The sequence below is a fragment of the Macrotis lagotis genome, chromosome X (assembly GCF_037893015.1).
Source record: "Macrotis lagotis isolate mMagLag1 chromosome X, bilby.v1.9.chrom.fasta, whole genome shotgun sequence".
Taxonomy (NCBI): Eukaryota; Metazoa; Chordata; class Mammalia; order Peramelemorphia; family Peramelidae; genus Macrotis; species Macrotis lagotis.
Genome location: NC_133666.1, coordinates 80,134,750 through 80,157,976, shown reverse-complemented (window position 1 = coordinate 80,157,976; position 23,227 = coordinate 80,134,750). Strand labels below are relative to the sequence as shown.

Here is a 23,227-nt window from a genome sequence, read left to right as displayed (position 1 = left end):
ATGTATACAGAGAGAGAGATAATATTCTCCTCCTCCAGTCCCTGCCAACCTTCCCCATATTACTTCTATCAGTTACTACTACTCAAAATAGAAATGTTAGATGTCATTGTTGGGACTTATTCCAAGTATAGTTTTATTAGTGGGGAACCAAGTAAAATGCCCCATTTGTTCTAGTCCCTGTTTCTCATAATTTTTCATCTCCTCGTTTTGAGAAACATTTTTTTCCTACAAGACAAATCCTTCGCAAAGGATTTGTTGTAGGATGAAAGTAAGTTTTACATAACTTTTTTATACTTGTTTTTCAAAACTAGAGCAGAGGATGGTAGAGTAGGAGGAAGTAGTGCAGCCTAAGTTCCCAAGAAATCTCCTCTGCAAAGATCTAGACAATGTACCAGACAATATTCTGATCAGGAAAGACAAGAAAAAGTCACATTGTGTCATTTGTCCATCCCAGGGCAGTTTAGGGAGACAGAGGTCTTTGGCCATGGAATGGGATCTGGCCAGTAGTGCATGTGGCAAGGAGGATTCCAAATGCCCTGAGATTGAATAAAGGGCAAAAATGAGCACCAAAGCATGACCATACAGGGACTTCACTGTACTGTGTTCAGTGGTCTCTGTTGCCATTTGTCATCTTTGTGATCCACCATCTGATCCTAGGTGACGAAATAAAGTTTGTGTACTGAGTCAGACACAAATCCTAACTGTGTGGCCAGGAACAAATCAGGGACTCAGTTCTACCCTCCAGTCTAGGGTGGAAATTTGCAGTGGAATAATCAGGCAAAATCCCAGCAAAAGGGGGAGCCTATAGTCTAGTTGCTGTGAACCCAAAGAGCCTCCTTACTTAGGGCTAATTATGGCAAAGTCCAGTGAGAAGGTCACTGAAACTCCCTACAAAGAACAAGCCAATAGACCCAACCTGGTTCAGGAATTTGCAGAGCTCAGAGCAAGAGAGCAATCAGCAAACTTTTTCCTGCATCACATGACTTTGGGAGCACTGAAAACTTGCAGGTCCCCCGCTGAAGCTGTGAAAGCAGAACAAAGATGGAAGAAGACAAAAACTCAGGACAGATATCCCTCCCTACATCAGAAATGTGCAGGGCTCCAGACATAAAGCTCAAAGTCAAGAAGTAGGTTGAAAGAATGAGTAAACAAAGCAAGAGAATCCAACCACAAAGAGCTTGTAAAGCTAAAGCAAGAGGTTTAAAAAAGGGCTAAAAATGATTTTTAGAACTGAGAACAGTAGAGGGGAAAAATGGAGACCTAAAGAGGAAAAGTATGGAGAGAAAACAGCTTAAAAAAAGAACTACAAAACCTTGCAAATTGAACATATTAGATGGACGCTAACAACTTAAGTTTCAAGTAATTAAATTAAAATTCATTTAAAATTGTTTTAAATTAATTAAAGTAAGTTTTTTCCACATAATAAGATAACGGGACTCACTGGAGAAGAGCCTGATGTTGGAAAAGAATGAAACCAAAAGGAAAAAAGGGATGGCAAAGAATGAGATAGTGTCATGGAAACAATGGACATGAACTTGGATACATTTGAAGAGATAGAGAGGATAATATAATCCATGGTATACTATGATACATGTAATCACAAAGAGTCAGATTTGACTCAATGACTGAACTACAGCACCACTAATGATCCCATGTGATATCAAGGAATAATAAAACAAAGTCAAAAGACTGAAAATATTGAAGAAAACATGAAATCTCAAGGGAAAAATAGAATAGGGACAATAAAGTTTACTCTCTCTATTTGGTCGATAACACGCATGCATATATTTTTAACAATTTTCTAATGGTTTTTTTTAAAGACCTCAAGTAGTATTATAAAGCAACAGTCAACAAAACCATTTGGTACTGATTAAAAAAATAGAGAGGTATAACAATGGAACAGACTAGATAACAGAATCAAAAACCCTGAAATTAAATAATCAGTGTTCAATAAATCAGGAAACATAAATTACTTAGGAAATAACTCCACATTTCATAAAAATTGTGGGGAAACTGGAAAACTTCCTGACAGAAATTAGGCTTGGCCTAAGACCAACATCTTACATGATATTCCATAATACATTCTAAAAGGGCATAATATTAGTATTAATTAATATGATAACAACAACAATAATAATAATAATGATGATGATAATAATAATATAAGAGAGTTAGGACAACCCTGGGAGACCTGTTATGGACAATGCTGTCCAATAAAATAATAGTTTTAATATTAAAAAGCACACCCTAAAAATTTTAAAAGAAGCAGCTCATATAACTTTCACAGCTATGGTTAGGAGATATATTTTCAATCAAATAAAGGGCAGAGGTAACTAGAAAAGAAAAGAAATTTGAATACATAAACTGATGACTTCTGTACAAGCAAAATGAAGGTACCCAGGAAAAGTGAAATGTTCAAATTGGAGGGGGCATCTTTGTATTATATTTCTCTCCTAAGGATTTGACATCCAAGACATGGAAATAATTTACAAATATAATAGATACATCTAAGATCAAAAGACATTTAGAAGATACTATAAATATTTCAGTTCTAGCTTCTCCAGAAATTTATTCAATTCTATATTTTCTCTTCTGTTTATCTTTCTTTTCAATTTATCCAAATCTGAAAGAGAGATTGAACTCTCTAGTCATTATTGTGTCTATTCTTAGGGCTCAGTTAATGTTTCCTTTATGATTGGATATTAAGGCATTTGGAGCATATATGCTTAATATTAGTATTCGTTTGTTGTCTATGATTCCTTTCAACATAACATACTTTTCTTGTTTATGCCTTTTAATGTTTTGAATACTTGTTTTTTGCTTTGTCTGATAGCATGATTGAAACTCTTGCTTTTTTTGAGTTCCTTGATGCTTGGTTAATTTTTTTTCTAACCCTTCATTTTTATTCCATGTATATCTTTATTTCTGAAAGTTTTTCTTTTTTCCCTACCTTTTTCCAATTGATATTTTATTATTTTTCCAATGATATATTAATGTTTTTCAACATTTATCCACATGAATATGCATATTTATAAGTTACATAATTTCCTTCTACCCTACCTTTCCCTCAACAGTTAACAATCTGGTGAACATTATAATATATATTTGGGTTTAACATGTTTTACAGGTTAGTCAGTTTCTGTATGAGGTATTAGGACTAAGGGAAAAGAAAGAAAGCCATGAGATAGGAAAGAAAAACATAAAAGAAATTTTCAAAGTGAACATAGTATTCCTCCAGATTCTGCAGTTTGTTTTGTTTCATTTTTCTTTCTCTGGATTTGGAAAGCATTGTCCATAACAGGTCTCCCAGGGTTGTCCTAACTCTCTGAACTGCTGAGAGGAGCTACATCCATCAAGATTGATTAACTCACAATGTTGTTGTTAATGTGTGCAGTATTCTCTTAGTTCTACTCCCTTCACTCAGCATCAGTTCCTGCAATTCTTTCCATGCTTCTCTAGAGTCCAATCAATCATTATCTCTTTTTTTCTTTTTTTTTAGGTTTTTTGCAAGGCAAATGGGGTTAAGTGGCTTGCCCAAGTCCACACAGCTAGGTAATTATTAAGTGTCTGAGACCGCATTTGAACCCAGGCACTCCTGACTCCAGGGCTGGTGCTTTATCCACTACACCAGCTAGCCACCCCTAGTCATGATTTCTCATAGAACAATAGTACTCCATAATATTCATATACCATATATTATTGTTCAGCCATTCCCCAATTGATGGGCATCCCCTTAGTTTTCAATGCTATGAATATTTTGGAAAATGTGGGTCTTTTCCCACTTTTTATGATTTCTTCTGGATATAGATCTAATATTGGTATTGTTGGGGCAAAGGGAATTATCAATTGTATTGCTCTTTGGGCATAGTTCCATATTGCTCTCCAGAATGGTTGGGTTAGTTCACAACTCCACCCATAATGCACTAATGTTTCAATCCTCCTACAACCTCTCCAAAATTGATCGAATATTTCCTTTTTGTTATCTTAACCAATCTGATAAGTGTGAGGTAGCACATAATAGTTATTTAAATTTGCATTTCTCTAGTCAGTAATGATTTAGAGCAATTTTTCTTTTTTCTTTTAGGTTTTTTTTTTTTGCAAGGCAATGGGGTTAAGTGGCTTTGGCCAAGGCCACACAGCTAGGTAATTATTAAGTGTCTGAGGGCAGATTTGAACTCTGGTACTCCCAACTACAGGGCTGGTGCTCTATCCACTATGCCACCTAGCTGCCCCTAGAGCAATTTTTCAAATGATGGTATATAGCTTTAATTTCTTGATTTGAAAACCACCTGTTCCTCTCCTTTGACCATTTATAAATTGGGGGATGACTTGCAACCTTATGAATTTGATGTAATTCTCTAGGTATTTTAGGAATGAGACCTTTATCAGAAACTTAGTTGTGAAAATTGTTTCCCAGCTTTCTATTTTCCTTCTAATCTTTGCTGCATTGGTTTTATTAGTGCAAAACTTCAATTTAATATAGTCAAAATCATTCATTTTGCAATTTATAATGTACTCTATTTTTGGCTTGGTCATAAATTTCTGTCCTTTCCATAGTTATGGCAGATAGTATAGTTCTTGTTCTATTAGTTTGTCTAAGGTATTGCTCTTTATGTCTAAATCCTGTACCTATTTTGATCTTATTTTGGTATAGAGTGTGAGATATGGGTCTATGCCTAGTTTTTGCCAAATCATTGTTCTGTTTTCCCAACAATTTTTGTCAAATAGTGAGTTTTTATCCCAAAAGCTAATGTCTTTGGGTCTGTCAAACAATAGATTTCTGTGATTATTTACTATTGTTTCTTTTGTACCAATCCTAATCCATTGGTCCATTACTCTTTCTTAACCAGTGCTAGGAAGCTTTGATGATTGCCACTTTTACAGTATAATTTTAGAACAGGTAAAGATGGGCCACATTCCTTTACCTTTTTTTTTTTCATCACTTCCCTTGATATCCTTAACCTTTTATTGCTCTAGATATATTTTGTTACTATTTTTCTAGTTAAGGAAAATAGTTATTTGGTAGTTTGATTGATATAGCATTGAATAAGTAATTTAATTGAGTAGAAGTACCATTTTCATTACATTAATTCAAGGTAACCATGAGCAATTGACATTTTTCCAATTGTTTGGATCTGACTTTATTTATGTGAAAAGTGTTTTGTAATTGTGTTCATACAGTTTTGGGGTTTGTCTTGGGAGGTAGATTCCCAAGAATTTTACATTGTCTGAAGTTACTTGAAATGGAATTTCTCTTTCTACCTTTTGTTCTTGGACTTTGTTGTTCATATATAGATATGTTGATAATTTATGTGGATTTATTTTATATCCTGCTACTTTGCTTAATTTGTTAATTATTTCAATGATTTTCTTGGCTTCTCTAAATTTACTATCATATCATCTGCAAAGAGTGAAAGTTTTGCTTCCTCACTTCCAATTCTAATTCCCTCAATTTCTTTTTCTTCTTTTATTGCTAAAGCTAGCATTTCTAAAACTATATTGAATAGTAATGGTCATAATGGGCATCCTTGTTTCACCCCTGAACTTACTGGAAATACTTCTAGTTTATCCACATTATATGTAATATTTATTGATGGTTTGGGATAGATACTGATTATTATTTTTAAGGGAAACTCCATTTATTCCTATATTCTTTAGCATTTTTAATTGAAATGGATGCTGTATTTTGTCAAAGGCTTTTTCAGCATCTACTGAGATAATCATATGATTTCTGTAGGTTTTGTTATTGAAATGTTCAATTATGTTGAGTGTTTTCCTAATATTGAACCATCCCTGTGCTAGTAATAACTTGCTGTAATCTTTTTTCTAAAACTTTTTTTTTAATTTTTTAAAGTTTTTTGCAAGGCAAAGGGGGTTAAGTGGCTTGCCCAAGGCCAAAAAGCTAGGTAATTATCACGTGTCTGAGACCCATTTGAACCCAGGTACTCCTGACTCTAGGGCTGGTGCTTTATCCACTGCACCACCCTGTTTTCTAAAACTTTAATGAACATTTTTGCATTAAATGTTCATTAGGGAGATTGGTCTGTAATCTTCTTTGTCTGTTTTGACTCTTCCTGGTTTAGGTATCAGCACCATATTGTTGTCATAAAATAGGAATTTGGCAGAACTCCTTCTTCCCCTATTTTTAAAAATAATTTTTGTAGAATTGGAACTAATTGTTCCTTAACTGTTCAGTAGAGTTCACTTGTAAATTCATCTGAACCTGGAGATTTTTTCTTAGGGAGTTTATTCTGAAATGGGGTTATTAAGTATTTCATTTCCTCTTCTGTTAATCTGGGTAGTTTGCATTTTTGTAAATATTCATCCATTTCACTCAGATTATCAAATTTATTGGCATACAGTTGGGCAAAATAGCTCTGAATTTTCTCTTTAATTTACTCCTCATTGGTGGTGAGTTCACTTTCTACATTTTTGATATTGATCATTTGGTTTCTTCTTTCATTTTTTAAATCAAATTATCCAAATGTTTATCTATTTTATTAATTTTTTTCACAAAACCACCTCAGTTTTATTTATCATATCAAAGGTTTTCTTGCTTTCAATTTTATCTCATCTTTGATTTTCAGAATTTCTAATTTGGTATTAAATGAGGACCTTTAATTTGTTCTTTTTCTAGTTTTTTAATTGCATACCCAATCATTGATCTCCTCTTTCTCTATTTTATTCATATAAGCTTTAGAAATATAAAATTTCCACTAAAAACTGCTTTGACTGTATCCCATTAATTTTGGTATGACATCTCATTGTTATTTTCCTGGATGAAATGACTGATTATTTCTATAATTTGCTGTTTGATCCACTTGTTCTTTAAAATTATGTTATTTAGTTTCCAATTAAATTTTGATTTATCTTTCCATGGTCCTATGTTATATGTAATTTTTATTGCATCATGATCTGAAAAGTATGCATTTAATATTTCTGCCTTTCAGCATTTGTTAGGTTTTTATGCCTTACCACGTGGTTAGTTTCAGTATAAGTGCCATGTACTGCAGAGAAAAAGGTATATTGAGAGTGCTTCTTGTAATAATATATTGCAGAGCTTGGTTTTCTTTTCCAATCTGCCACTCTTTTTGTTTTATTGAATTGTTTAATCCATTCCTGTTTAAAATTAGGTTTATATTTTTCTCCAATTTTAAAAATTATTTTTTTCCATATTAAGATTTTTCCCCTTCTACTGCAAAGTATTATCTCTTTTTAGTTATTTTAACATTCTATTTTAATGTAGCTTCTTCCCACTGACTCTCTTCACCCCCCCCCCATGCTCTTGACATGCCCCCCTCTCATTCATTCCTTGGGTTTGGAGTTTTGCTTATTAATTCCTTTTGCTTTTTTGCTTTTATCTAGTTATGTAATTTTTCTCTTTGTCCTCCTCTCAGTTAAATAATCAAATAGAATCTCCTTCACCTTCCCCCCCTTCAACTTGTTTTGTTAGTTTTTAAAAATTCTATCTTCTAATTGCATGAACTGATGCTGAGTGAGGATGAGCAGAACCACAAGAACATTGTACACCCTAACAGCAACATGGGGGTGATGATCAACCTTAATGGACTTTCTTATTCCATCAGTGCAACAGTCAGGCACAATTTTGGGGTATCTGCGATGGAGAATACTATCCATATCTGGAGAAAGAATCGTGGAGTTTGAACAAAGACCAAAGACTATTAACTTTAATTTTTAAAAAAACTGTTATCTTATGTAATTTTGCTATCTCTTATACTTTATTTTTCTTCTTTAAGGATATGATCTCTCTCTCATTACATTCAACTTAGATCAGTGTATACCATGGAAACAATGTAAAGACTAACAGACTGCCTTCTGTGTGGGGAGGGGGGAGGGAAGTGAGATTAGGGGGAAAATTGCAAAATTCAAAATAAATAAATAAATGAAAATCCTATCTTCTTTTTTCTAGAAAGAATTTCTTTCCCTTACTCTCTTCATTACTTATCTCCCCTCTGTGTCTATTCTAGACTTTTAATTCATGGCTCTTGTACTAATTTAGTCCTTCTTTATTTTCTTATTCCTCATGGAATTAAAACTTTTTTTAATTTAAATTTATTTTTATTAAAGACATTATTTGAGTTTTACATTTTCCCCCCAATCTTGCTTCCCTCCCCCCTTGCCCCCACAGAATTCTCTCCATCAGTCTTTACTGGAATTAAAACTTTTGAGGTACCTATTTTAGGTTCTTTCTTCTAAACAGTTTCTGCAATTGCTTTGTACATGTTACCTTCACCTCCTTTTTGCTGTTGTGCCTCACTCTTAGAAATAAAAGTTCCTCAAGACTATAAAGAAAATATCGACTAATGGCAGAATTCTTCTCATGTTCCTGGTGGTGAAGCTCATTTTTGACTTTTGCACTCACCTTGGTCAATTTTCCCCCTCCAAATTTTTGCCTCCAAAGCTCTTCCCTGTGTCCATGCCTTCCCACTTTTATGTGTGTCAGTTGCTCCCTGGAGCTCTGACTTCCCCAACTCTCTAAGCACCAAATCCTGAGAGATAATACCCATTGTAGAGTCCACATCTCCCTTTATAGAATGAATATCTGTCTTCACGTATAGGGGCATTCACTACTCTCCCCTTTTCAATCCTTTCCTTTGCCTCCAGAATGAATATCTGTCTCCACGTATAGGGGCATTCACTACTCTCCCCTTTTCAATCCTTCCCTTTGCCTCCTCAGCAATTCTCTTGAAGGCTTTCTTCTTCTTGAGAGACTTCAGGAATTATTTTTCTTTTATTGTTCCCTTTGACTTGATTAGGGTTCCATCATACCTTCCTCTCTATTTTACTCCTCCCTTCCCACTTTTTATGTGCTTTACTATTCTATAATTTAGTACCACAAAAAACATTAATTCACCTGCAAGTGGAGTTTTGTGAAGTTTAGTGCATAATATTTCAAGCCTATTTATGTGACTTCTGCTTTTACCCTTGATTCTTTGTATAAATTTAGAAAGAAATATCATAATGGTTTCTCTGTTATTATTTTATTGTTGTTATCCTAGGTTGCAATATTTATTTACCTCTCTTTTTGTATTTTTGTAGTCCGGGGAATTTGAAAAGAAAATAATCTCTCCAGGTCTGGTTTTCTTCCCAAGAATATGAACATCACTTTATTATAAGCTCTGACCAGTTTGCTCAAACTGATAAAGTATTTGTACAGCTGGCAGCCTTTCAGAGAAGCAGAATATCCTCTCTCTATCCCAAACCCCCCTCCTCCCCCTTGCTCCCCCTCCCCTACTGTTCCCTTCCTCCTTCTTCCATGTCACTCCCATTTGGAAGGGAATTGCCTTTCACTCCTCTCATGAGACTTCCCCTTTTGCAACCTTAAATATTCAAGTTTCTGATTTTATTTAGGACACCTTTGTATTTGTTATAAGGAATTTCCACATGCATGTGCCTTTCTCTTGTAATAAATCAAGTTACCCCATTGCCCCAGAAAGATGATGTGACTGGCAGTATCTATGTTTACCATTTTCAACTTTCAGACCCTATTGATAGTAATCTTAATGCTAATATGTATCTGCAGCTAGGTGACAAAATGAATAGATCATCAGCCTTGGAGTCAGGAGGACCTGTTGACTCTTACTAGCTGTGTGGCCTTGGGTATATCACTTAATCCTGATTGTCTTGCATCCAGTGCCATATCCAGTCATTCTGATTTATATCTGGCCACTGGACCCTATTGACTCTGGGGGAGAAAGTGAGGCCATGACTTAGCTCAGCATCCCCTAACTCAAATCCAACTCCTGTGCTTATCATGGCATCACCTCCCTGATGTTGTGGTCTTCAAGAACAAAGGACAAACATCATCATCACCTGTGCATATATCTGATCCTTGGCTCCTAGCCTCTTTTACAAAAATAAAACTGGACTATTGGGTATATTTTGGAAGTGTGTTAGAATTAGTGTACAAAAAGGGTCCCTCTGTAGCAGTATCCTGTATAGTAATGGCTTTCAGCATCTTGTTCATCCCGGAGCTGGAAAATGCCAGAATTTAATTGCTGTCAGATTTCCAGAGAAAACAATGGGAAAAGTGATTATTGACCCTTTCAGCTGTGTACTTTGACTGAAAGACTCCGGGCTTCTGTTCTCAATTATATGTGTTAATGGACTAAGATTATTCTCTATGAATAACTAAGATGTGACTGTTAATACCAGAATAGATTGATATCTGAATAATGATTGATCTTATTTAGAGTTGGGCCACTACAATGGTATTCTGAATATGTCATTCTGTTATGTCACTTGTTGTTCTACAGGAGGCATTTCTATTACATATAGAAGAAAACAAAGTTGACAAATGATTGCTTAAGTTCCTTTCTATATGATTTGGAAGAAAATTGTATCCTTACATGAGAATATTTCTGCAATTAACATTTTTTAATTTGAGAAAAATAACTGCATATTATGCAAGCATTCATAAAAATTGCATTAATATGTAATAATGCTTTAAACATGTTTCTCTGGTCAACTCAATTTGCACTGCATTTTATCTGTAGTTTAGTATATTTTCCAGCCTTATGGAGCCAGTCTATATATGAGTTGTTACAAGAAAAGTATTGTTTTCATATCCCATTACAAAAATCTTGAATTCTCTTTATTAAAGAACTATCAGAAAAATTTGCTAGAGTATTTCCCCTGGAATCTGGATCTAGATATATTCAAAGCTTTTATTCAAATACCTGCTGCTAATCTTTTGAAAGATGAAGTAAACTAATTAGAACAATTGTGTTCCTATGTTTCACTGATTGGGATTGCAAGTCTTTAATCATGAAACAGTTATTTTCATTGCCAGAAATTCAAGCTTTTTTTTTTAAAAAGACTTTGATAATAGATCAATTGATCCATACAAATGGCTTTTCTTCTTGACAACTTGATCTAGTGTCTTTTAGATGTCTAAAGATATATCACTGATATGTACAGGTACTGAACTGTATCAAATCTACTAATTTAGTATTATCTATTCTTAAAAAATGTTTGACAGAAATTACTCTCAAACCGAACAAAAGAATAACATCAGTAGCTTTTAAAACAAGTGCAATTTATGTTCTCTGCAAGACTGCTGTTATTTTTATGGGTCTCTAGGGAGAAAGCAAAAAAGGAAATTCTCATGATTGGGTACACTTAAAATTTCTTTGTTTCAAATGAAATTCAGTTTCCAAGTAGAGTTCAAAACATGTGAAACATTTAATTATTTTAAATGGGCTTCCTGTGTTGGCAGGTTGTAGTCCAACTTAATAAAACTTGTTCAAATATTAGTATGAACATATGTATAATTGAATTCATTGGGCATTAATTAGCTGCCACCGTTTGAGTCTTTTGTTGCCCAGTTATTTGGTCCAGATCTCTACTGTGTGTTCAATGGGATCCAAGCTTTTGAGAGAAATAATAAATTTTAAATCAGAAAAGAGCCATAAAAGCATTTAAAGTACTTCCTTTCTTATTTATGACTTTAAAAACTGTGAGTATTGTATCAGAATATTTCTACTAAATTAAAATCTGTCCTCCGGTGAAAATCTTCCTCACTCTTTCAGTCCTGCTGAACAAAAAGTGAAAAAAAACCTGAGTGGATGTTTTTTTTAATCTACCCAGAAATCATTTGAAATTTTCTCATTTGTAGAATGTGATTTTGTTTTGCTTTACATTTTTAAGTTAATTTTCAAGGGGAAAGAATGTTATGGGAATAAATTTTTTATACATTTTAAAAAAATCAAGTCATTACCCATGTCTTATAGAATCATGACTTTTGGTTATCAGTTCCATGTTTTCTTGGAAATTCATATGGTCTCTTGCTTAATTGAATCATTTTCCTTTGCCTTGCAATACTGCTTCATAAAATCCTTGTTGGTTTTTTCCCTTTGCTCAAGGTCTTTGAATTTGCTTCCTCCCTAGATCTTTGATAATTTGTCTCCCTCCTCCCCTTCTCTTCCCCTATTGTTCACTTACTGATTTGCTCTCTACCGTTGGTGGTTTCCATGGGGATTGAATCTGAAAGGGTCTCAGTGTCCTTCCACATCAGGTAATTCAGAGTTCACATCTGCCCCAAGTGACTTCTGTGAGGCATAGAAATAATCCTAGCTGAATGCTGGGCTCTTTATCTCAGATTTAGTACAGTGGCACAGAGGCCCATGAAAGGGTCCTACCCCAATCCCCCCTTTCCTCCACTATCGTGCGGACCTCTGTTGCAGTACAGATTGCTGTTATATGGCAATCATTTCCTAAGCAAATTGCTGACATTTTGAATTTGGATTTCCAAAGCAAAGGGACAGGGTGGGCAGTTGAATTCTATGAAGGGTTAGGGATTATTGGTCTTTTCTGCTTTTAGTAGCTCATTGAGTTGGTTTTTTACTTTGTTTGGATTCTTGGTGTCCTACACTATGGAGACAGCTGAAATTACTTTGTCCTTAGTGATAATTCCTATTTTGTAGAGGTGTGAGAGGTCATCAGGATCAGAGAACAAATCTAGTCCTCTAGCTTATTGTCATACGACTCAAGAATCCCAAATGATATTTCTTTTTTTTTTTAATTAAAAAATTTGCAAGGCAGTGGGGTCAAGCGACTTGCCCAAGGTCACACAGCTAGGTAATTATCAAGTGTCTGAGACTGGATTTGAACTCAGGTCCTCCTGGCTCCAGAGTTGGCTCGCTAACCACTGTGCCACCTAGGTGCCCCTCAAATGCTACTTCTTAAGTGCTACTGTGTGCAAGACCCTGTGTTTGCTGCTAGGGAAGTGAGATGAAAAATAAAACTAAGATTCCTGCACCAGGAGGGTAATGGGGTCTTTCCTGGAAGCCACTAACTACAAAGGGCTCCCTGGCTTCTGAGATGTTCTGCCCCCAGGCAGCAAACATGTCCTGAGTCTGTCACAATCACAGAACCTCAGATCTAAGAGGCTGAGCCAATCCAGACCAAAACAAAATCTCCATATTATCCCATGCAAATGGTCTCCCGGGCTCTGCTTGAAGACCTCCAGAGATGGAGGAAACTCTCCACCTCCCCAGAGTACTCATTTTATTTTGGGATAAAACTAAGGATTCTGATGATTTTAAGGACATTAAGCCCAAACCTGCCTCTTTGTATCTCTGAGTTTGTCCTGCCTTGGGTCAATCTTTGTAGGTCTTTCACCCCATCCTTTGATGAGATTCTCCCCTCCCTAGAAAGTTTGAAGGTCTCTTAAGGCAGCTGTCTTGCCTGAACATCCCCCCCCCACACACACACACACCGTGAAATATTTAAGGTCCCCCTCTATTAAACATGAGGTCTAGTCTGATTCTGAAGAAAGAGGCTGGGCAGTTCCAGTTTGATTACATAAGCAGTTTAATAATCAAAGTGGTATATTACATCAAGGGCATTCTAGGGCTGCAGGTAGACAACATATAAAAATTCCTGCAACATTTAATTTCCCCACAAAGACTCCCTCCCAAAACTTATGTGGCAATGATAGAAATCAGTAAAGGGAGGAGTTTCAAAAATATGTTAGTGAGAATTAGCTGATTTTGGGGGGTTTACTCTGTTTAACACTAGGTTTGGGTTCCAGACTCCTGGTTATCATAGCATTTATATTTTGGCTAGAGATCCAGGATATTAATCTTGGTTTACATTATTCATTGAGAGGGATTTGTAATTATTATCATTATTACTATTCCCTTCACTTATAAAAAATTTTGCTGGGAGCTCACATTATTTATGACTTTTACTGCTAAAGACTTTTGCTAGAAAACCTAAATCATTACTTTCACTGTTTAAAGGGGTTCACATTATTATGACTTTTAGCAATAGGGTCCTCCCAGCAGCCCAAGATCTTTTTTGATTTTTGCTTATATTGCATTGTTCACTTTTTTTTTGTTTTTGCAAGGCAGTGGGGTTAAATGACTTGCCCAAGGTCACACAGCTAGGTAATTATTAAGTGTCTGAGGCCAGATTTGAACTCAGGTACTCCTGACTCCAGGGCCACTGCTGCATTGTTCACTCTTACTCAGATTGGACATGATTTTTGGATGAAATGATTTCTAATCATGCTTCTCTCATCTGGTTTCTGTGAAGATAATTTTGCAAACCCAATTGTAAGATATTATTTATTCCTGTAGTAGCATAGTAGATATTCCTATCCCCAGCAACCATTCCTGGTGACTATATAGAAGCCTGGGGAAAAGAGTCAATATTGGACTTCTGCAGAGAGGCTGATAATTGACTGTTGAGCAGGAAGACCCAAGGAGGCATGTTCCAGTTCTCTGTCTCACTCTCTATCTCTGTCAGTCTCTGTCTCAGATGAAAAGATATATATTTTAGCCAGGTAGCCAAGGAGGGGAAAGGGACTGTTCTTTGTCCTGACATCATGCATGGTAATAGAGGTTCACCACAATGGTCATACATGAATTATGGACATATAGGTGCATGATATATGAAAATAATAGCAACTTTATATTTGATAAAACCAGAAGTTACCATACAACAAAAACTGCTGATAAAACTGAAAAGTAGTATGGCAGAAACTAGGTATAAACCAATATCTCCCACTCTATACCAAGATAAGAACCCAATGGACTTAGTGTAACATCATAAATAAATTACAGGAGCATGGCAGAAATTTCCATTGCAATCCATCAAAAGGGGTAGATTTCATGATCAATCAGAAATAAAAAGAATCATAGCAGTTAAAATACAGTTTTGATTATATGTAATTTAAAAGTTTTCACACAAATAAAACCAATGTAACTAAAATTAGAATATTAGTGGGTAAATGAGAAAAATAATTGTAACAAGTTTCTCGGATCAAGGTCTCATTTCTCAGATAGTTAAAGAAATTATTCAACCTAATAAGAATAAGAATCATCCCCAACCAATAAAATGTTAAAGGCATTATTAATAATCAGAGAATTGCAGGGCCCTTTGACTCCAAATACAATTCTTTTATTGTGCCCTCACTGCATGGTTCAACAGGTTTTTTTTAAATTAAATTTTAAATTTTCTTCCATCTACATGCAAAGGTAGTTTTGAACAATCACTTTTTTGTGAGGATTTGAGTTTTACATTTTTCTTCAGCCCTTCCTACCCTCTACCCTTCCCCTGAGAGAAAGTAATCTAATACAAGTTATATATGTATAACTTTGCTAAACAGAGATCCTTATTAATCATGTTGTGAAAAAAAGAATCAAATGCAAAAGGGGAAAAATGAGAGAAAAAAATCTATAATACATTTTTAAAAATTGAAGATAGTAAACTGGTCTACATTTAAACTCCATAGTCCCTTCTCTGGGTATGGATGGTGTTTTCTATCACATCTTTAAAAATTGGGGGACCAGCAGCTTTGATCCAAGGGGACACAGATTAAGAGTGGAAAGAGCCCTAAAAGATCCAATTAATGTATAGCATTCATTGTTATTTATAAAAACATTGCAAAATTAAAATAGTTTAGATTTCACCAAAGGTATGCTTCATCTCAGTAGATTTAACACTGTAAATAAGACTGAAGTATAATGATAACATACATTACAATTTGAAATCTGTAAAGCTGATACTTGTGTTTATGACATTGATTTAAAAAAAAAAAACATTTATTTCAGAATATTGTTAGGGAGGCTAGGTGGCACAGTGGAGAGAGCACCAGGCCTGGAGGCAAGAAGATTCATCTTCATTATTTCACATCTGGCTTCAGATGCTAGCTGTGTGACCGTGGCAAGTCACTTTACCCTATTTGTCTGAGTTCCCCTATCTGTAAAATGAGCAGGAGAAGGAAATGGTTAAATCACTATGATTTCTTTGCCAAGAAAATCCCCAATAGCATCAGGAAGTCATCTGCAGACTTTTTCAGATGTAAATTTTAGGTGAATTTCAGTTATAAAGGCAGGGGGAAAATGGCAACAGAACCATTCCTCCAATATTAAAACAAGGGATTGAAAAGCACATTTTTACAGCGTAGCCACTATTTTTTTAAAGTAATTGTTCTGTGTCTAGAGCCTCCTAATTGCTGTCACTCAGGGGGTTCTTCTAAAGAAGAATACAGTAGTCATTTGGCTGAAGGTTTGAATTTGAAAGGGTCCCTAAGGACCCTTTTCCCATGTTTGCTAGATAGAATTGAGGTGATTCATAACGATTTGGGGACCCAGAAAATTGAGGCAGATTATAAACACAGAACGTTGGTCAAAAAATGTCCCACACCTGCTGAAAAAAGGAACCTAGGTCTAAATTTTAGTGTAATATGTGAGTGTACAATTTCCCAAAAAAGTGGGAATCAGTGAGCAGGGTCATAAATAGATCATCCCCAAAGAAAATGTGATCATTTTATCGGGTTTTTTTTTTTTTTGTTTGTTTGGGTTTTTTTTTTTTTTATGGAGAAAGAACCTGTCATCGTTGCTATAAAAGCAGTCTCTAACCTGGTTGTTTTTCACATTCAGTGGGAAAATTTTTTTTTTTAATGCCGTTTCGGAAACCATGAACAATGACGATATGCCGAGCTAAAAGAAAACAAATATTCTCCGGGATAACGGAGCTCCCTCTTTCTCACTTTTCTTATGCTTAGACACACCCATTCATGGAGGTATAATGTCTGCTCACCCTTGCTGACGAGATCTATTTTATTTAATCCCCGAATGCCCAGTCTCTTCCAAGCTGTCATTAAACGCAATCGTAAACTGCTTGCAAACCCTCCCCACTGATGTCTGAACGTTTTCGCTCCAATGCTCTCTATCAGATGGGGAAACTGAGGTCCGGGGAGGGGGAAGGCAGAGTCAGGAAGTGACGGGGTTGCTATTTGAATTTAGCATCCACGCCAGCATTGGAGGCTCGGGCAGTTACGCACCTTGCCCCCCCCCTACCCCCCCACTCCCCCCCACCCCACCCCAACCCACTCCTACCCCCACCCCCATCCCACCCCACTCCCACCCCCACCCCCACCCAGTCCCTGCCTTCCTCCCGCCTTTTCCCCCGGGAATCCACGTTAGGCACCAGCAGGCGCACTCTAATATTGCTACATTGCTCTTTATAAGGCGGGTCTGCACCCGCCCACCCGCGCCGACCCCGGCATTACGTTGGGGAGAGCGAGAGAGGCGGCAGCTCGTCCGCGAGCTCCGCGCTCTGCAGCCCTGACGACCAGGCCGGCGGCCTTTCCCTACGCCTTTCCAGCTCCGGGATTTCAGATCGAGAGCGGAGGAGTGGGGAGGTGGCCATCCGGCCAGTCCCCAGCTGCCGGCGTTCTCTAGTCTGAGAGCGGAGGAGGCAGGAGCCAGCCGTCTAGGAAAGCAGAAGCAGGCCGAGGAGGGATCCTAGGCCCCAGATGGCTTCTCCCGAGCCGGAGGAAAAACCGGTAAGGGACCTACCCGTGGTCCAAGAGGGGGAGCCCGTGCTGACCTTCCATGGGAGCGGGATGCGCAAGGCCGAGTGTGTCCGGGTAGACGTGGAGGACGATCAAGTCAAATATCTAGTGCGTTATCCAAGCGGGGGCGGGGTCAGTGCAGCCCCCCCGGGAGTTTTCGGCACCACCGGAGAAGCCCCCCCGGGAGCGGCGGCCGACCCCGGTGGCCAGCAGGCCGAGGCGAGCCTCGGTAGCGATGGTCCCAGCCCTAGCGGCGGCGGCGGCGGCGGCGGCGGCGGCGCGCACGGCGGCGGCGATGGCTCGAGCTCGGGCAGCGGCCCCGTTAGCGGCCTCGGCAGCGGCGGCGGCGGCGGCGGCGGCGGCGGCGGCGGCTTTCCCAGCGCCAGCCAGGGCCCCGGCCCCAGCACCAGCACCGGCCTCCCGTACCAAAGCGCTACGGGCGGATTCCGCTTCTCCGGTACCCGAAGCGGTTTCCCCACCATTAGCCTCCCCTGCATGAGCGATGAAGAAGACGACGATGACGACGACGATGAAGACGATGAAGACTATAGCCCCAGTCTCCGGGGCAGTGCCCGCACTAGCAGTGGGCCTATACCTGCCTGCTTTAGCACCAGCACTAGCTTTCTCAGCAGCAGCGGCAACAGTCCTAGCGCCGGCCGAGGTTTCTCCAGTGCCGGCGTCTTCCGCAGCATCAGCATCGGTTTCCCTGGCGACGGCCCCAGCACCAGGAGCCCTAGCATCAGCGGCTCCTTTCAGAGCATCAGCGGCAGTTTCCAGAGCGGCGGCGGCGGCGGCGGCGGCGGCGGCGACGACGATAGCGGCGGCGACGGCGGCGGCGGAGGCGGCGGCGGCGGCGGCGGCGGCGGCGGCGGCGACGGCGGCGACGGCGGCGGCGGCGGGGGCGGCGGCGGTGGCGGCATCTTCACGAGCAGCAGCGGCGCCAGCTTTCCCAGCACCGGCAGCGGCCTCTCCTGCTCCGGCGGCTTCTCCTGCACCAGCGGCGGCTTGCCGTGCACCAGCTGCGGTTTCCCTAGCGCCAGAGGAGGCTTCCAGAGCCTCAGCGGGGGTTTCCCTAACACCACTGGTTTCTCCAGCAGCAGCTTCCCGAGCACCGGCGGAGGCTTCCCGAGCACCGGCACGGGCTTCCCGAGCACTGGCACGGGCTTCCCGAATACCGGCGGGGGCTTCCCGAACACCGGCACCTTTCCCAACACCGGCGGGGGCTTCCCGAACGCCGGCACCTTTCCGAACACCGGCGGAGGCAGCACCTTTACCAGCGGCGATGGCCCCCCTTCCGGCGGCCCATTCCAGAGTGCCCGGGGCGCCTTCACCAGCGGCGATGCGAGTGGCCCTTTCCAGAGCACCAGAGGCGCTTTCACCAGTGGCGATGGGAGTGGCGCTTTCCAGAGCACCAGGGGTGCCTTCACCAGTGGCGATAGCCCCAGGGGCGCCTTCACCAGCGGCGATGGCCCCAGCCCCAGGGGCCCCAGCACTGGCTGGGGCTTCCCTAGCACCCGAAGCGCCTTCCAGACCACCAGCAGCGCCTTCCAGACCACCAGCAGCGCCTTCCAGACCACCAGCTGGGGCTTCCCCAGCACCAGAAGCGCCTTCCAGAGCACCAACTGGGGCTTCTCCAGCACCCGAAGCGCCTTCCAGACCACCAGAAGCGCCTTCCAGACCACCAGAAGCGCCTTCCAGACCACCAGCGGTGACGGCCCCAGCAGAGGTGACCTCAGCTCCAGTGGTGGCATCAGCAGCGAAGGCCCCAACAAAGATGAAGCCAGTACTGGTGGTGGCACCAGTGGCGATGGCACCAGAGGCAACACCCCCAGCAGGGATGAACCCAGTTCCAGTGGTGAGACCAGGGGAGAGGGCTTTTGCACCAGTGGAGAAGGCCCTGACAAAGATGAAGCCAATGCTAGTGATGGCGCTGGTGGAGATGGCACCAGTGAAGATGGCACCAGCAACACCCCCAGCAAAGATGAACCCAGTTCCAGTGGTAGTACCAGTGCAGATGACACCAGCAGCAATGCCCCTAGCAGAGACAAACTGACTAGTGGTGGTCCCAGTGGAGAAAGTCTCAGCACCAGTGATGAAGGCAGTGCTAGTGGTGGCACCAGTGGAGATGGCACCAGCAGTGGCAATGCACCCAGCAGAGATGAACCCAGTTCCAGTGCTGGCACCACTGCAAATGGCTCCAGCACAAGCAGGGACGGCCCTGGGAAAGGTGAGCCCAGTTCCAGTGGTGGCACCAGTGGAGATGGCTCCAGCACCAGCAACATCTCACTCACCAGTGGGGAGGGCGCCATCAAAGATGAACCCAGTTCCAGTGGTACTGGCACCAGCGCAGATGACTCCAGCACCAGCGAAGGCTTACAGAGCATCAGTGCCATCGCACTCACCAGCGATGATGGCACCTGCATCAGTGAAGACTTCCAGAGCATCAGCACCATCTCACTCACAGGTGATGATAGTCCCAGCAGAGACAAGGACCCCACTCCTGGGGTACCCAGCACCAGCAGCAGCTTCTTTGGCATCAGTGGTGATGGCCCCAGTACCAGCAGTGGTATTCCCAGCACCAGGGGTAGCTTGCAGAGCTCCAGGGGCAGCTTCCCTAGCATCAGTGGAAGTGCCCCCAGCAGCAGCAGTTTCCCAAGAATCAGACTTCCCAACATCATTATAAGCCGCTGCAGTTTTCCTGGTACCAGCACCACCCCATCTGGTGGTGAAGAGGGTCTTCAGACTGGCAGCAGCTTCCTCAGCACCAGTCAGGAAGGCACCACACCCCTGGGAGCTCCCAGTGGGCAAGGGGAGGGAGCCAGTGCCAGTGGCCCTGTCTCCCAAGGATCTTCTAAAGAGCAGCTCTGCCCCATCTCCGATGGATGGGACTATGAATGGATCCCTGAAGGCCGCATTCTCCGCTACTCTACTGTCCACTTGATGGTGAGTGATGCCATCCTTCAGATGGAAGCCACAAGGGAGCAACAGGATGATACCCAGGTCACCTCCTCCCAGGTCAGTGATCAGAGTGAAAGCACCTCTGATAGTGGAATGATGCAGCCTCCCCCCAAGAAAAGCAAATTGAGTCTTGCTCAAGGGAAGGCAGATGAAAGCAAAGGCCCAGCTGCAGACCCAGAAAAAGAATCCACTGGCAGTCAAGAAGTCCAGGTCCACATGCCCAAAGCTTTGAAGCCCCTACTCGTGCAAGATTGGGAGCTCGTGACCCTCGGGAAGAAGCTCTTCAACCTGCCTGCCAAGAAAACCGTCAGTGTTATCCTGGATGAGTATGTTGCCTTCCAGCCAAACTGCCAAACCCAAGAAAAAATGTATTCAGTCACTGGATTGGTAGCCATGATCAAAGAGTACTTTGACATGGTGCTGGGTACCCAGCTGCTCTACAAGTTTGAGAAACCACAACATGCTGAGATCCTGGCCCTCTACTCCACCTGCCAGATGTCCCAGATCTATGGAGGTGCCCACCTGCTGCGCCTCTTCCAGCAGCTGGGCCCTATGCTGACCTGCACTCCTCTGGATGAAAACAGCTGCAACGTGCTGCTGAGCTATGTTCACGAGTTCCTGGAATACCTGGCCAACGACCCTTCTCAGTTAGTTAACCCAGCCACTGATTATCAGGTGGCCTCTGCTGAATACCAGAAAAAAGTTGAGTAAGGGCTCCTTGGTCCTGGCTCCTGCTAGATTAGTATTTCTTGGAGCCTCTCTGTTGGGCTTCTCAGCCCCCTTACCTTGCCAAAATGATCTATCTGTTCGAATATTGTGCTTGCATTTTTTCATTGTTGATGTTTGTTCCTTTAAATTTTGTGTTAACTATTTCACGGGGGAAACCTCTTCTCTCCTTGCAGAATAGTGACGAGTGTTTGCAGTAAGGGACATAGAGACTGAATGCCAAATAGAAACATTTCCTGCCTGCCAAGATGACCACAAGGGATACAGTGTAGTTTCCATCCTGATGGTTCCCTACCTCATCACTTAGGATCTGTGTTGATGCTGTGACCAAAATCCTTGATTGATGATTGTTAGCACCAAAGACATCCCCACTTTAACAGGGTGAGGGTGTATTGGGTTATCTGGTACATGGAACTGGTTACCTTTCCCTTCTAGAAATGTGACTACACTCTTCTATAGGCTTTTATCTCTATGCCCCAATAACTGGTGTTTTCTGTGTTGATTTTAATGTATAATTAATGATAAGAGAAAAACAATCATCTGTATTTGATGGATGTCTTAGAAAGTTCCTCTTTCAGAAGTCTTTTAAAAGTGCCAAAAATGTATTGATGTTGTTGCCCAAAAAAGGTATACATATTGTTATGGTTCTGTGCTTTAATATCTCAGCACTTAGGACTTGTGTTAATGCTCAGTGACCAAAGACCTTGATTGATGATTGTTGGTCACCAATTTACCTAAATGTGGATGTATGTGGCTTTCTGGTCCATGGGGCTGTTTATCTGCCCCTTCTTGCAATGTGAATATGCTGGTCTTTCACATGCTTTGTCTCTATGCTCCAGTTACTAAACTGTTCTGATGTTTGCTATGTTGATTCCAATACACATTTAGATGATAGAAAAAAGCTACTTTCTGTATTGACAGATGTCTATGAAAGTTTCTCTTTCAGAAGTCTATTATCAGTGTTAAAAAATAAATTGATTTTCCTGCAAAATTTTAAAGTGTTTGTGTTTTTATAGACCCCAAGGGCCCACCCAGCTTCTAATCAATTAATACTGAGCTTTGCCTTTGTCCTACTGTTGATTCAACCTAATCCCATAAGGCCTGGGCCTACCAGAAGGGGGATGGACTGAAAAACAGGGAAGGGGAGGGGGTGGGTACATTTCCATTCTTTCAAGGTCTGAAGGGTGGCTCCAAGGATAAAAAAAGCTTCTGGGCCAAGGTGATAGGACTTGTTTCTACTGAAACCAACTTGCCAAAGAAATAGAGGTAAGTATGTTTATTTTCTCATGGGAAGATAGGGGTTTGGGGGGTAGAATCCTTTTCAGGGGGTCTTTGTTCCAGCCATTCAGTCTTGCTTCTGAAGCTTCTGCCTCAGGCGAGAGGCCCCAGCAGGAACTACCAATAGTCTCCTGTTCCCAGCCACAGTGAGAGGGGGTTCCCTTCATCAGAAAGTGTCCTGGTGACCCTGTGAGCAAGGGATGAAGTGACCACAGCTTGACCAGGGGACAGGAATTCTTGAAATTTCTTCACAGCTAGTGGTTAGCTTCGATTTTGGGTCCCCACCACCACCACCATGTGCATCCCCTCCCCCACACACAAATTCACACAAACTATTCTGGACCCAAGACATAAGGGGGTGGGACTAGGCCTCTGCAGGGAAAATATATGGGACTGGGAACTTTAAAGACCATCTATTCTTAGCCCCAAAAACAGCAACTCTGGGGTAGAGGGAGCAATACTGACCTTTGGAAGAGGTCTGAATCTGAGGCATCACTGTCTGGCCTCATAACAGAGATCATCAGTCTGGCTAAGCATTTTCTCCCTACATGTTCTTATCCTGATGAATGAAAACATCAGGTCATTATAAAATCCTAGCAAACCCTCTTCAGTGGAGGAGGAGGTGGGAAAGATTTTCTGTCTGGATTGGGAATTTCTGGGAGACACAGAGGTTGTCCAGCTGAGTAAGCTTGAGCAATGCCCTCCCACCTCAGAGCCTCAGTTACCCCAAGTGTGAGTGGGGCTTAATGTCCTTCTTTGGACCTGATGGTTCTCTCCCTCTTCTCTGAGATGCTCTAAGTCTGAGACTGAATCTCCAGTGAGGGATCATGAAGACCAGAGTTAAAGGGCAGAGAGGTTTGAAAAGAGAAGCATCTCTGGAACACAGAAGTGATTGGTGAGATGCTCTCTGCATCCTGGAAGTGGTGCCCTCCGGTG

General features: G+C 41.1%; 1 protein-coding gene and 1 pseudogene across 1 annotated transcript; both read left to right on the top strand.

Moving 5' to 3' along the window:
* Positions 1 to 9,479: 9,479 nt before the first annotated feature.
* On the top strand, positions 9,480 to 10,016 carry LOC141498721 (protein kish-A pseudogene; annotated as a pseudogene).
* A 6,936-nt stretch (positions 10,017 to 16,952) lies between these two features.
* Positions 16,953 to 21,993, top strand: LOC141498720 (uncharacterized). Its single transcript, XM_074201876.1, has 2 exons — positions 16,953 to 18,160; positions 18,203 to 21,993. Exons 1-2 carry the CDS (start codon positions 17,291 to 17,293, stop codon positions 20,996 to 20,998), a joined length of 3,666 nt encoding a protein of 1,221 aa, XP_074057977.1. The 5' UTR covers positions 16,953 to 17,290; the 3' UTR covers positions 20,999 to 21,993.
* The last annotated feature ends 1,234 nt before the right edge of the window (positions 21,994 to 23,227 follow it).

Bases quoted from the DNA above. Each gene is read 5' to 3' on its own strand.
- LOC141498720 (XM_074201876.1), top strand. From the start codon at position 17,291: ATGGCTTCTCCCGAGCCGGAGGAAAAACCGGTAAGGGACCTACCCGTG. The intron at 18,161-18,202 runs GGCGGCGGAGGC...GGCGGCGGCGGC, and splicing joins ACGATAGCGGCGGCGACGGC to GACGGCGGCGACGGCGGCGG.